Source organism: Pseudorca crassidens, chromosome 7 (genome assembly GCF_039906515.1).
Source record: "Pseudorca crassidens isolate mPseCra1 chromosome 7, mPseCra1.hap1, whole genome shotgun sequence".
Taxonomy (NCBI): domain Eukaryota; kingdom Metazoa; phylum Chordata; class Mammalia; order Artiodactyla; family Delphinidae; genus Pseudorca; species Pseudorca crassidens.
In genome coordinates, this window is record NC_090302.1 from 81,283,021 (window position 1) to 81,298,140 (window position 15,120).

Sequence of the window (15,120 nt, forward strand, 5' to 3'; positions counted from 1 at the left end):
AAAGGAGAAGTTACAGCTGACACCGCAGAAATACAAAGGATCATAAAAGACTACTACAAACAACTATATGCCAATAAAACAGAAAACCTGGAAGAAATGGACAAATTCTTGGAAAGGTACAGGAAGAATTAGACCCAGGAAGAATTAGAAAATATAAAGAGACCAATCACAAGTAATGAATTTGAAATTGTAATTATAAATTTTCCAACAAACAAAAGTCCAGGACCAGATGGCTTCACAGGCAAATTCTATCAAACATTTAGAGAATAGCTAACATTTATCCTTCTCAAACTCTTCCAAAAAATTGCAGAGGGAGGAATACTCCCAAACTTGTTTTACGAGGCCACTATCATGCTGATACCAAAACCAGACAAAGGTATTACAAAAAAGAAAATTACAGACCAATATCACTGATGAACATAGATGCAAAAATCCTCAACAAAATACTAGCAAACAGAATCCAACAACACATTAAAAGGATCATACACCATGATCAAGTGGCATTTATCCCAGGGACGCAAGGATTCTTCAATATATGCAGATCAATCAACGTGATACAAATTAAAGAATATTAACAAATTGAAGAATAAAAACTGTATGATCATCTCAATAGATGCAGAAAAAACTTTTGACAAAAGTCAACACCCATTTATGATAAAAACTCTCCAGAATATGGGCATAGAGGGAATCTACCTCAACATAATAAAGGCCATATATGACAAATCCACAGCAAACATCATTCTCAGTGGTGAAAGCTGAAAGCACTTCTCTAAGATCAGGAACAAGACAAGGATATCCACTCTTGCCACGATTATTCAACATAGTTTTAGAAGTCTTAGTCATGGCAATCAGAGAAGAAAAATATATAAATGGAATACAAATTGGAAAAGAAGAAGTAAAACTGTCAGTGTTTGCAGACGTCATGATACTATACATAGAAAATCCTAAAGATGCCACCAGAAAACTACTAGAGCTAATCAATGAATCAGGTAAAGTTGCAGGACACAAAATTAATGCACAGAAATCTCTTGCATTCCTATACACTAACAACAAATGATCAGAAAGAGAAATTAAGGGAACAATCCCATTTATCATCACAACAAAAAGAAAAAAATACTCAGGAATAAACCTACCTAAGGAGACAAAAGACCTGTACTCAGAAAACTATAAAACACTGATGAAAAAAAATCAAAGATGACATAAACAGATAGAGAGATATACCATGTTTTTAGATTGGAAGAATCAATATTGTGAAAATGACTATACTACCCAAAGCAATCTACAGATTCAATGCAATCCCTATCAAATTACCAATAGCATTCTTCACAGAATTAGAACAAGATTTTACAATTTGTATGGAAACACAAAAGACCTCGAATAGCCAAAGCAATCTTGAGAAAGAAAAATGGAGTTGGAAGAATCAGGCTCCCTGACTTCAGACTATACTACAAAGCTACAATAATCAAGGTAGTATGGTATTGGCACAAAAACAGAAACATAGATCAATGGAACAGGATAGAAAGCCCAGAGATAAACCCACACACCTATGGCCACCTAATCTATGACAAAGGAGGCAAGGACATACAATGGAGAAAAGATAGTCTCTTCAATAAGTGGTGCTAGGAAAACTGGACAGCTACATGTAAAAGAATGAAATTAGAACACTCCCTAACACCATACACAAAAATAAATTCAAAATGTATTAAAGGCCTAAATGTAACACCGGACACTATAAAACTCTTAGAGGAAAAACACTCTTTGACATAAATCACAGCAAGATCTTTTTTGACCCCCCTTCTAGAGTAATGAGAATAAAAACAAAAATAAACAAATGGGACCTGATTAAAGTTAAAAGCTTTTAGGGCTTCCCTGGTGGCGCAGTGGTTGAGAGTCCGCCTGCCGATGCAGGGGACATGGGTTCGTGCCCCGGTCTGGGAAGATCCCACATGCCGTGGAGCGGCTGGGCCCGTGAGCCATGGCCACTGAGCCTGCACGTCCGGAGCCTGTGCTCCTCAACAGGAGAGGCCACAACAGTGAGAGGCCCGCGTACAGCAAAAAAAAAAAAAAAAAAGAATATGTACAAATCTATGAAATAAGATGTATGCTTGAATAGTAAAAGGGGCAAAAAATCCATACATACACACACACAAAATAAAAAATAAATCAAGAAATGCAAAATGCCATTAAGAATATTGAAAAAAATTAATGTCAAGAATCATCAGCAAAACAAATTAAAATAAGACACCCTCTACATAATGTTGGCTAAATATTTAGGAGAGCGCTGGAGTTTCCAAAGGTGTGGCAAAATAGGCACTTCCATACATTACTATTGGAAGAATAAAGTATACAGCCTTTCTGAGGGCAATTTAGCAATATTCATTTGAAATCCTTTAAACTGTTCATTTTGTGACTTTTGAACTAGTAATTCTACTTCTAGGGCTTTATATAAATTAAATTTAAAAGATGTTAATATTTATGTGCAAGGATTTTTTTACTGTTGTATTTTTCATGAGTGAAATTAGAAGCAATCTGTATGTTCTATATGTTAACAATAGAATAATATTTAAATGAATTATCTCAAATTTCTATAATGGAATAGCAAGCATCAAAATAATGTTTTTGAAAAAATGATAAATAAAAAGAACAGGTATAAGTTTCGATGGAAAAGAGACAGATACAAAACTATATTTACAGGATGATCCATATTTAAGTGTATTGTAATAATTCCATATCTTAATTTCATTATAATAATCCAAATATGTTTTATTTCATAATGAAGATCCTAAATCACTGGTTGACACACTTTTTCTTAAAGGGCCAGATTGTAAGTAGTTTAGGCTTTGCAGGATTTAGTTTGTATTTGATCACAGGCTAAGAGGAAAAATCAAAGGTATAATAGAGGTTTTTATACAACCATTTAAATTATAACAATTTAAAGTTGTAAAAACCATTTTTAGCTTGTAGGTCATGACCACCTAGAGGGGTGGGATAGAGAGGGTGGGAGGGAGATGCAAGAGGGAGGAGATATGGGGGTATATGTATATGTATAGCTGATTCACTTTGTTATACAGCAGAAACACACCATCGTAAAGCAATTATACTCCAATAAAGATGTTAAAAAAAACCCAACAGGCAGCTGACTACAATTTTCCAATCCCTGTCTTATATTAACTAACTTGGTAAGTTCTCAAGTTGCTTTCTGGTTTAAAATGTCCTATTCAGTAGGTGGGAATACCTGCCCTAGGCACCTTGCAGGTGTGATATATATTATATCACACTGTGGAAGAATTTGCTCTCACCTGGAGTCCCTTTTCCTTTTTTCTGCCTACCTAAATCTTACCAGTCCTTCAAGGACTGAGGTTAAACCCACTCCTAAAGCTCCAGCAATCTCTTTTTTCTTCAAAGGATGTGCATGCCATTTAGATTTCCCCATGTGTGTGTGTGACATTTTTTTTCTCAAATTAGATGATAAGTACCTTGAGGGAAGAACTTGTCTTGGACATTGTTTTCTATCCCTCACTATAAATAGCTCATCATAATTATTTTGAATTTATTATATATTTAAAATATATCAATTAAATTAAATAACAGGAACTATACTGTTGCATCTATTCTAGAATACTCAGCTTTGTGATTCCACAAAGAAGACTTAACAACAAAGCAGTCTTTTATATGAAATATTTAAAAGATATATACCAATAACAACAAATAGGTACAAGAACATCACTTAACTTTCCAGGAAAGTAAATTGCTTCCAGTAAACCACAGCTACCACCATGCCCTCCCACTTCACTGCAAACTAAAAATAGTAATAGAAATAATACTCAGAAGCTGGGGAGTCCACTGACTTCTTATAATCATAGGGAGTTGATTGTCTATATATTCAATTATTCTAAACTATTATCATTTACAGATATAAAATCTCAGTTTTCATGAGATAAAATCATTTAAGCGTCATTAAAAAGAAGCTGCAAAACTTCAAACAGTAATTAATAATGTGCATGTGGCCCTACATACATTCCAAACCAACATCTCCTCTATGTTTCTTATTTCATTACTAGACATTATTAGACAGATAGAAAGACAGAGAAAGAGCTGCCCTAGATGGAAGCCAACAATCTTTTGTCATCTAATCCTAGATATGAGATACTGTCACTTCTGCTGTATTCTGCTGGTCACACAGAGCAAGGCTAGTACTTTGTTGGAAGGGACTACACAGGGTATGAATAACAGGTGCTGGGGACTATAGGGGGGGCTATCTTGGAAGCTGGCAACCATAGAGAGTAAGTGCGATAGAATATCAGTCACTTAAAGCAAGTATTTTGTTACATCCCTTGATTTTCCTGGGGCCAGGAACCCAATAAGAAAGAAGCAGGCATATCTGACTATCAAGGGGTGGGTATTGCAATAGAAGCCAGATTACAGGGGGAGTAGCAGGAACACTGAAGACAAAAATCAAAAAGTCACTTTGTTATGAACTGAATTATGTCCCCGCAAAATTCATACGTTGAAGCCCTAACTCCCAATGAGATGGTATTTGGAAATGGGGTGTCTGGGTGGTAAATAGTATTAGGTGAGGTCACGAAGGTGAGGCCATCATGATAGGATTAGTGCCCCTGTGAAAAGAGATACCAGAGCGTTGGAGTCCTCTCTCTCTCTCTCTCCCCCCTCCTCCCCCCACGCCCCTTTTGAGACTACAGCACAAAGGCTGCGATCTGCAAGTCAGGAAGAGAGCTCTCACCAGAACACAACAATGTCGACACCCTGATCTTGAACTTCCCAGCTTCTAAAACTGCGAGAAATATATTTTATTGTTTTATGGTACCCAGTCCATGGTATTTTGTTATAGCAGCCCGAGCAGACTCTTCACACCCTAAGTTATAAGGTCAGGGAGGTGAGAAGGATTTGAAATAAAACAAAAAGAGTATATTTCTAGAAACTCCAAGAGGTGGTAAAATGTCCATCAATAGAGGAATGACTCGAACCCATGTCCCCTTCACTGGCAGGCAGATTCTTAACCACTGCACCACCAGGGAAGCCCTATTGAACAGTTTTATGCAGACATAGTTTTGTTTGTCCACAAGACTTTTATATGTGTCATGAAACAAAATGTTAGCTTTATCTCTGAGTGGTGGTATTATCTGTGAAACACTACCTCTTGATGGGATTACTGAGATTATCAAATGAAATGACATATGTTCATATTTTACATTCAAAAATTTTATTCCAACACTTTCTATATATTAGACACAGTGCCAGGTAGTAAGTTAAAGAAAAAAAAAATCCCTGCATTAACTTTACTGAATATCTACTTGTTGAATTAGACATTAATCAAATTATCATATAAATTAACTGCAATGAGTATAAGAGATATCTACAGTGCAGTTTGGGAGCATATAACAAGTGCCTAACAATCTAGCACACAGTAGGTGTGCACTCTATGTTTGTGTTGGCTTTTCTTCCCCTCTTTCTGACACACAGCCTACTTCTCTTTCTAGGAATTGTATTACTTCTCAAAGGAATCCAGAATAGATTTGTTACAATTTCCTAAAGTAATTACAAAAAAATAAAATAAAATAGAGGAATAATAAAATGAGTTTCAAGTCAAGACATTGGAGCAATCTTGTCTGTTGAGCGCTAATGACACCCAGTTTCTAAATCTCAACCATTTAGTCTTGTAGTTAGTGCACAGCTCAGGTGAATGAGTAATAAAGTACCTGCTCCTGGTACCTTATTATCTGTAAAGAATAGGTCAAAGCGCCAAGCTAATGAATATGCAAATATGGCTTACAAATCTGTGTGAAAGCCTGGTTTTAGACTGTTCCAGACCACTCACAGCCCACTAAGCCACTTGAGTCAATATCATCGCAAAGTTGTGGGTAGCCCCACGGGTCACAGGTAGGACCACAGAGGAGAGTATGTGTACACCACAGCACTCTTCATAATACTCCATAATTCCCTTCACAATACTTGCCATCATTTGTAATTACATATGCCTTGGGTTTGCTCCTATGATTATTTGATTATGCCTACTCTCCTTGTTTTAATTTTCTGCATAGCACTTTTCACTAGCTGATGTTTTTTTCTTTTTTCCTTCATCGCTGAAGGGAAGGAAGAAGAAGTGAGACAAGAAGTGGGTGGGTTCTATCAAGGAAATTTGTTCCTCTCCCACGAAGTTCCTGAAAAAGGAAAAGACTCCAAGAGTGAGAGGGCTGCCCAGCTAGACTTTAGACTTTGGGGTCAGAAAGACCTAACGGGTGATATTTAAGCTAAATAATCTTTAGAAGACATCCATACAAAGATTGAGAAAGCCAATTCCTGGCAGTGGAACTAGATCGTGGAAAGACCCTACGGTGATGAATGGGCTTAACTTGTTTTAGGAATTTAAGAAGCATCATTAAATGAGAGCCTAGAGGGAAAAGGGAAAATTGGTATTAAGTGAGTTCAAAGAAATGTATCTTATAGGTTCATATAAAGCTGGGAAAGAAATTAATTTGTTTGCTTTGTACTAAATACAATGAGAAGCCCTGCACTATTTCTCATCAAAGGAGTCTTCTTTATATTTTGTAAAAATCACTTTTGCTGCTGTGTAGTGAACAATTTATAGAAGGGTTCAAGTAGAAGTAGGGGTCACCAATCAGAAGATTCTTACATTTGTCAAAGCCAGACGAAACGGGATTTGGACAAAAGCAGATGATCTGGAATATGTTTTGAGTTTCTAGTCTCCTCACTTGGGTGAAGCTGGATAGACCCTCCCTCCTCTTGCGACTGTGTAAGCCTCCAGAGTCCCAGTATAATTTAGCGAAGGGGCAGACCAAAGAAGAAGAAAATAGATTTCCTATAAATGAAGCAGGAATTGCTTAAATGAGCAATTAATTAGAAAAGTAAATAATTATTACCATATTATAATTCCAAGTTTGTGTAGTAGTTCATACCAGACTATATACAATATATCATTGGTGTATATCCCTCTTGGCAAACAACTTTCCCCTCAGTTGATTGGATAAATCTCCATTCATATTTTCATTTAGCATCTCTAGAGATTCCTTTTGGCCTATCATATCATAATCTACATTACAGACTAACAGGTGCCCTTAAAATGATAAGCTGAAATGGATAAACTCATGATTCAAGTTCTTAAACTGGATAAAAAAGGATAATCTGCAAAATTCCTACCTTCTTTTGCTTATCCCTGTAGAGCTTAGGTCCAGATACTTGAGCTGGTGGCAGCTGCTTGCCAATGCATGGATTCCTGCCTTAGTTATCTTTTGGCATCCACTCACATCAAGATACCTGTAGAGTTTAATTTAAAAGGATTTAGTCGGGGCTTTTCACAAATTGGCACACTCCGTTACCCTTTTCCTAGCTAGCAGGACAAGAGTTGGTGCACTTTTATGTGGAGAAACATTAGCTTCATATTTAACTAACTAGCTGAGAGGAGAGGCCATTTCAATGGAATTTGCTGCTATAAAGAAGACATATATGCTTCAAATCACATTGTGCATTGCCCCAAGTCTCAGTTTCCTAAATAGAGAAAGGGCTCTGTCTTCTGTGCTCCCCACATCTACTTGGTTAAGTACCATGAGCTCTAAGCATTTAAACAAGTTTAGCCTTATCTAGATTTTCACAGAATGTTCTGATCATGAGAGTTATTTTAAAAAGGTGTTGAAGGGACTTCCCTGGCGGTCCAGTGGTTAGGACTTCACCTTCCAATGCAAGGGGTGCGGGTTTGATACCTGGGTGGGGAGCTAAGATCCCACATGCCTCTTGGCCGAAAAACCAAAACATAAAACAGAAGCAATATTGTAACAAGTTCAATAGAGACTTTAAAAATGGTCCACATCAAAAAAACTTTTTAAAAAAAGGTGCTAAAGATAATATAAATGAGATTTCCATGATCAGAGTTCAAATAAAGTTCTAGTGTTTTTGCTGCTTTCGTCTAAGTATTTTCAAATATCAAAATCAAGAAATAGAATAAAGACTTTTCTAAACGAAAAACTATTTGAGAAATCATTGCCAAATTTTTGCAAGAGCAAAAATAGCTTCAGCTTTCAGACTAGAGAAGAGCTTGTACATAAACATCTACACAGACATAATAATAACAGTAACTATATTATTAACTTTTTATTGTTTCTATTATTTATATTTTATATTATTAATCCCCTTTTTCCTTCCATCTCTAAAATCACCTTGTGGAGTCAGTTAACAACCCTTCAAGCTTATGAGACAAACATCACCTCCAGGGTCTTCTCCTTTAAGGTCTTATTTCCAGAAGGCACCACCCCTTACCTGCCTTGCTTCTCGAAGGAAGCAAATACCCATCTCTGAAAGCCTCTGCTTGGCTTGGCTGGGAGCCGTGGGTAGGAGCCTGTAACACGGGGTGCACTGCTGGCAGCAGGAATAGCATCGCTTGCCTGTTACTCCTTTTCCCTTCTTCTGAAGGAAAGAGGACATGCTTGGGAAGTGGAAAGTTCACTAGGTGAGCTCAGGGGCTGCAGTCAAAACTGCTGGCTTTGTGTCCTTGTTCTGTGATGCATTCCATGACATTCACCCCTTTCCCTTTTACAATACAAACTTTCATAGAACCAGGATACCCCTAACTATGTATGTTGCACATTAAATATTAAAACAGTTTTCCTCCTTAGGAAAAAGTAGCATAGGATGTGCAGCCAGGTGACCTGATGGGGAGGCCTACACGCCGTTTACTAATTAGGCAAATTTGGACAAGTTACTGAATTCCTCTGATCCCCAGTTTCCCTTGGGGGGAAAAAAAAAACGGGAACAACTGTTTAACATTTAGAGTTATTATTGTGATTAAACACGTGTCTCTGTGAAAGAGATATATTGCTAATCAGATAGAAGGCAATATTATTCAAGAGGTGGGATATTGATGGATTTCCCAGCTGTTACTCTATCCCTCATGTTTTCAGGAGTGGCGGCGGTTACTATTTTCTGCAGCCTTTGATGTTACTGCTGGTGTCATTTGCCTTTCCAAAGTTCTCTTCCATGAGTGAGAGACTTGTTTGGAGTGGGTGTCACACGGTTGCTGATACTCATTCTGCATGGTGAGGAGAGCACTTGTGAGTCAGATGACCTGGGATCTAATCCCAGCCCTGCCATTACACAGTTGTGTGAGCTTGGGAAAGTCATAGCATCTCTCTGGTTCTTGATAACATCCTCATTATTTAAACAAGTGTTTGGATTAGGGGATTTTAAGGTTTTCTTCAGCTCAAAAATTCCAAGTCTATAATTTATTTAGACTTTACATGGCAAGTTATTGATACCTTCTGACTTTTAGATGCCTCAACTATAGAATGGGCAGTGACCTTTTTTTTTTTTTTTTAATGGTCACAAAATATTTTGATATTCTTCCCATTGAGAGTTGAGATCTATGTGCCCTCCCCTGTCAAACTGGGCACACTTGTTACTACTTCAAACAATACAGTTGAGAGGAATTGAAACTACATGAATTCTGAAGCTAGTTCATACAGCATGATGCAGTTTCCTTTTTGTTTCCTGGGACGCTCATGCTGGAGACCTGAGCTGCCACGTAAGGAGTTTTACTATCCTGAGGCCTCCATGTTGTGAGGAAGCCCAAACCATAAGGAAAGGTCATGTGTAGGTTCTTCAGTTGATACTATCAGCTGAGTCCAGAGTTCAAGTCACCCCTGTCCAGATGCCAGACATGTGAGTCAAGGAACCTCCAGATGATTCTAGACCCAGCCTTTGAGTCTTCCCAGCTAAGGCCCCAGACATGGAGGAACAGAGACAAGCTATCCCTCCTATGCACTGTCCAAATTCACAAACCACAGAATCTGTCTAATGAAATGGTTACTTCACACCACTGAATTCCAGGATGGTTTTCATATGCAACAACAGCCAATAAAACAGAGACTAATAACACTAGATTGTATAAAGATACAACGTTTTCCCCATTGTCTTCGCAGCTCTATAATTTGGGATTAAGAGCTCTGTAATTTTGGGGCAAAGTATCATGAAGTGGGAATTAACTAAGCAACTAGTGCTGTGGCTCAGACCCATTAGAGCACCACCTTTCATGCTATGTCTTTCTCTGGTGAATGCTCGTGGGCAAGTGGGCTTCTGTCATGGAGTGCATTTCCTCTGAGACCACTCTGCCTTCCCTTACCTCTTCACACTGTCCCAGCTCTTGCTTATTTTTGATGGTGAAAGAAAGAAGTGGTAGAACTATTTATTGATATTTTGGCCTGTTAGGAATTCAGAATGGTCACAGTTCTGTTGTTGAAATCATATCCTAAATTGGTCCTTCCAAAAAATCAATTTGGTCAAACAAATTCTCACACATCCCCAAATCATGCATCCATTCCTTTCTGTTTGATTCTATTCCAGTCAGTGATGATGGGTTTGGTCACCCCACAAAATGATGCTGGCTGCTCTGCCAAAGACACAAAAACGTATCAGGCAGAATCCCGGCTTCTAATTCATTCCTCCATTGACGTGAATGTATTGGTTATTCCAGTGGTTTAAATAAAGAAAAGTCAAAAGACCAGAGCCACAGGCCTAAAGAGCTATGTAACTACTTTCCTGGGATCTGGTTAGGATCCCACAGAGGAGGAAGTACCTGAGGGTTCGTAGATGGGTGCTGATTTCCACCAAGCTCAGGTCGGCTACCTGAGAGCAGGAGCTGAGGACCAGACTGTCCAGTTTAGGACACTGTGACAATAAGATGGACGATCTGATCCCTCACCTACAGGAGGAAGCAAATAGAATTTGTTTTCAAGCACAGGTCTCCCTGCACAGAGAAGATGGGGCAATGAATCAAGAGTGTTAGAAATTAAAATGTTCATTTTTTTCCAGCTGTGTTATAATCATCATCATATTAGTAGTTTTCATTTGAGGACTGCCTAAGGTGTGTCTGATTCTGAGCTAGGCATTTTATATGCGTTAGCTCTAAACATAGAGCTAGTCTAATATCTATTTTGTAGGACATAGTCCTACAAAATAGATGTTAATATCCCCATTTTACAAATAAGGAAATTGTGGTTATGGGAAGTAAATGTCTTGTTGAGGCTGTCCCTATGTACAAAGCGAAGGTAACAGTCAAATCTGGAGGTGAGGGTTCCAAGTCTCATACCTTTTCCAAAGCATTTTCAGTTGAGAAGTAAACTGGTAAGAGTTAGTCATCTGATGCAAGCACCCAGGTTCTTTATTAATAAAATCTGCAAGTAAGAGACACCTTGATAAACTAATGATGTAAAATGGAATTAGCTGTAAGATTCTAAAATGAATGAAAAGTTTAGGCCTCATAGGTTGAGCTTTAAATTATTATTAGAATGAAACAAGTTATGAAACACTAAGAAATTGATATGCTATAAAGAATCAAAATGTACCAAACTGAAACCTAATAAATGTAGGAAAATCAAATCTAATCTATAGTTAACCCGAAGATTTTATATGAGTTTTCTGCATATTTTAACCACTGTTCATTTAGTTTTTATTTTTGACCATCAAGTTAATGACTATATAGTACTCTATTAACAGAAAGATTTTATCTCCCTAATATCATCATTACATAAAAAAATCATTAATAAGCACCAAATTTTAATTAGGATGGTGCTAGGCATTGAATACAGACCCAATTATTTCCTCCCATCATTTATAATAGAGCAGGATCTTGGAAGCCCTATTTCTTTATATACATGTGCACGTACACACCCACAAAGAAGGGAAAATCGAGTTGTCTATAGCCTTCATCCATCCTTATATCTCTATTTCTGTCATTACATTTTCTGTATCTATGTTCCATCATCTATCCATCTATGTATATATTATAATTAGCTGTAATATTTATTCCCTTTACCCATTATAGTCTGATTTAAGTGCACATATATACTTATACTGTCTACATAAGGAAGCACAAAAGCCCATTTTTCAAACCTTGACTCCATCTAGACCACAAAGGCTACATTCTCAGGAGCAAAGAAAACATGCCCTTCTTCCAATGGTGACTCTCTTAAGAACTTATCACAAAGCTTCACATTCAGGGAATATCATAAAGGGTCTTTGACTTTCCAGGACATGAAAAGATGGAAAATCATAGGAGAGGCCCTGTCCAGGATATCATGTTATACTAAGTTATTTTTTCACTCAGGTGATCCACACTTTAAGAAAATTGCATGTGAAGAAAATGTCAAACTTTTTCAGAATCTGAATAGACACTTTTCCAAAGAAGATATACAGATGGCCAACCGACATATGAAAGATGCTCAGTACCGTTAATCATCAGGGAAGTGCAAATCAAAACCACAAAGAGATATCACTTCACATCTGTCAGAATCGCTAAATCAAAAAGACCACAAATAACAAGTACTGGTCAGAATGTAGAGAGAAGGGAACCCTCATGCACTGTTGGTGGGAATGTAAATTGGTGCAGCAACTATGGAAAACAGTATGGAGATTCCTCAAAAAATTAAAAATAGAACTACCATATGATCCAGCAATCTCACTCCTGAATATTTATCCAAAGAAACTGAAACATTAATTAGAAAAGATATGCACCCTTACGTTCATTGCAGCATTATTTAAAGTAGTATGATATGGAACAACCTAAGTCCCACCAATAGATGGGATGGATAAAAAAAAGATGCATATATATATATATATATATATATATATATATATATACACATACACACACAATAGAATATTATCCAGCTATAAAAAAGAATGAAATCTTGCCATTTGTGACAACATGGATGGACCTAGATGGTATTATGCTAAGTGAAATGTTAGAGAAAGAGAAATACTATATGATTTCACTTATATGTGGAATCTAAAAAACAAAGCAAGTGAACAATATAACAAAACAGAAACAGAGTTATAGATACAGAGTACAAACAGGAGGTTGCCAGAGGGGAGAGAGTGGGAGGAGGAGAGAAACAGCTGAGGGAAATTAAGAGATACAAACTCCCAGTTGCAAAAGAAATGAATCACAGGTATGAAATGCACGGTGTGCGCAATATAGTCAATAATTGTTTTTTAAAAAAGTAAAACTTACAGAGTAGGCAAATTGGGAAGTAGTTATTTATTTAACAGATAATTCCAGGCAAATTTTCTAAATCTAACAACCTCTTACTATGCATTCAAAATGAGAATTGATTCATACAATTTCAGTTGACACATAATTTACTGTGATATAGCCTTCACAGCCTGTTTTTAACCCAATCATTAAGTTAACAAAAATTTACAGAGCACTGGCCACATACCAGGAACTGTGCTTTGCTTCATGATCAACACTTAGAGCCCCAGAGACCTTTTGGGGCTGGGCTCCAAATCTGTGCTCTTGCATGTCTGTTTTAGTGCCAGAATCTACAGAATCCCCATTTGAATATATAAGTCAGAGACTGCTTATCCGGTATTGTGCTTGGATTAATAACTAAGGAAACTCAAATACGATAGTAATACAGCATTTATTAAATTAGACTCAAATAATTTAAGCAATAGGCTCTGCCCTTGTATGGCATCCATCATCTTATTTAGGATATCGAGTAATCCAACATGGTACATGTAATGCAAATTTCGGAGTTCTTCATGGATTAGAAGTGAATGCCTAGAAATTGAGTAAGATCAAGCTACTGCTGTTGTGTGAGTTTGCTGTTCTGAGTGAAAAGAGACTAAGAATGAAAGCTTATTTCTTCCCCAAATTTTGAGTTTGTGAAAGACTTCCCCAAACATACCTAAATACATCGTCAAGCAAGCTAAGAGCAGACTGTCAACTTCTAAAGAAGAATTCCTTTCAAAGACATGACATTTTGATTAAAAAGAAGAAATGTAGTATTGTTCTTCTCATTAATTCATTCAGTTTAAGGCAAGAACACTTCAGAGCCCAAGATGAACCTAGTAAAAGAGAAAACGGAGAACATAAAAATTGTAATTCAACTGCTATGTCAGAACATCTTTTCACTGGCTCCTAATCAGCCAGTATCAAAAAGCATGATAACAATCTGTTCTCAGCAGAAGTACTATCCACTCCAAATTCACAGAATTGCAATCAACATTTAATTTGTGAAAATCAGCCTGTCCCATTGTCACATCACCTTCTGGCTAATCATATCTGAGGGAGAAGACAGACTCCCTTCTCCTTCCACATAGACAGAAGCCAAGTGAATACAGTGGGGGGAAACCAGCAAACCTGGGTCCTGTACCATTCCTCTTTCAACTCCCAGAACCTCAATGGCTCTACCTGTAAATTGGGGACAATGCTACTTCTCACACAGGGAAGATGGGAAGCTGATGAAATAATGTGTGTAATAAGTACCTTATGTGGTTCCTGGAACATGGAAGGGGCTCAAGAAATAATAGCTGTTATCATTATCTCTTATTTGTTTAATAGTTTTATTGAATTATTGTAAATATTAGTTCAGTTAGAAAAGTGGCAAAAGATCCAGTTAATAGGTCAACTTTTAGATCTATTGCCTACCTATTCCATAACCAAATAGCAATGTTTCCTCAGGAAAACAGTTTCAAATATTTCTTCTCTTGAGTAGAAGACATGGTGCAGTGTCCAAACCCTTTCTGTCACACAGGTACTCGGGGAGTCTTTCCCCCCTAAAGTGCACATTTCAGAGCACTACTTCATGATGAGGTGGGAAAGACATGGAAGCATTTTTGGTTTTATGTTCTGAAAACTTAGGAACATGGAAACCAATGAACAAGTCAGTCTGAGTCCAAGAAGTCTCACCATTTTGAGGCCAGAAACATTAAGCGCAGTTAACTTCTCATAAGTTCTCTAGGCTCCTGACCAGGCAGGCCTCAGAAACCTTGGGGACTCTCCCAATATTCAGGGCCCGAAGATGTGGACATTGCAGGGCCAGGGAGCCGATACTCACGGCGGTAAGAGCAAGGCAGCCAAATACTTCTATTTTGTGGAGACTAAGGAAGGAAAAAAAATCAGTGAAGCGTCATACTGTGTTCCCTGATCCACGTACTTCAGCAGATCTCTGAAGTCACCTGAGTGACATTTAAAATTTTTTATGGTGGAAAGTCTGCATTTCAATACTGTACTTGAGCAGTGAACAAATAGTGCTAATAACATGAAATGAAGTAGTAAATTTAATCAACGGATGAACAAAATTCACTAAG

General features: G+C 37.4%; 1 protein-coding gene and 1 long non-coding RNA gene across 2 annotated transcripts in view; both read right to left on the reverse strand.

The window, feature by feature from the left end:
- Positions 1-10,597: 10,597 nt before the first annotated feature.
- On the reverse strand, positions 10,598-13,871 carry LOC137227098 (uncharacterized). Its single transcript, XR_010944693.1, has 3 exons — positions 13,716-13,871; positions 11,114-11,198; positions 10,598-10,726 (listed from the first exon to the last, which is right to left on the reverse strand). It is a non-coding gene; the product is annotated as an uncharacterized lncRNA (long non-coding RNA).
- An 856-nt stretch (positions 13,872-14,727) lies between these two features.
- The window catches only part of LOC137227099 (uncharacterized), a 91,665-nt gene continuing 91,272 nt past the window's right edge, over positions 14,728-15,120 (reverse strand). Inside the window, exon 5 of the mRNA XM_067742443.1 lies at positions 14,728-14,910. Coding sequence (XP_067598544.1) covers positions 14,897-14,910 — 14 coding nt within the window. The 3' untranslated portion in view covers positions 14,728-14,896. The remainder of the gene's footprint in view (positions 14,911-15,120) is intronic.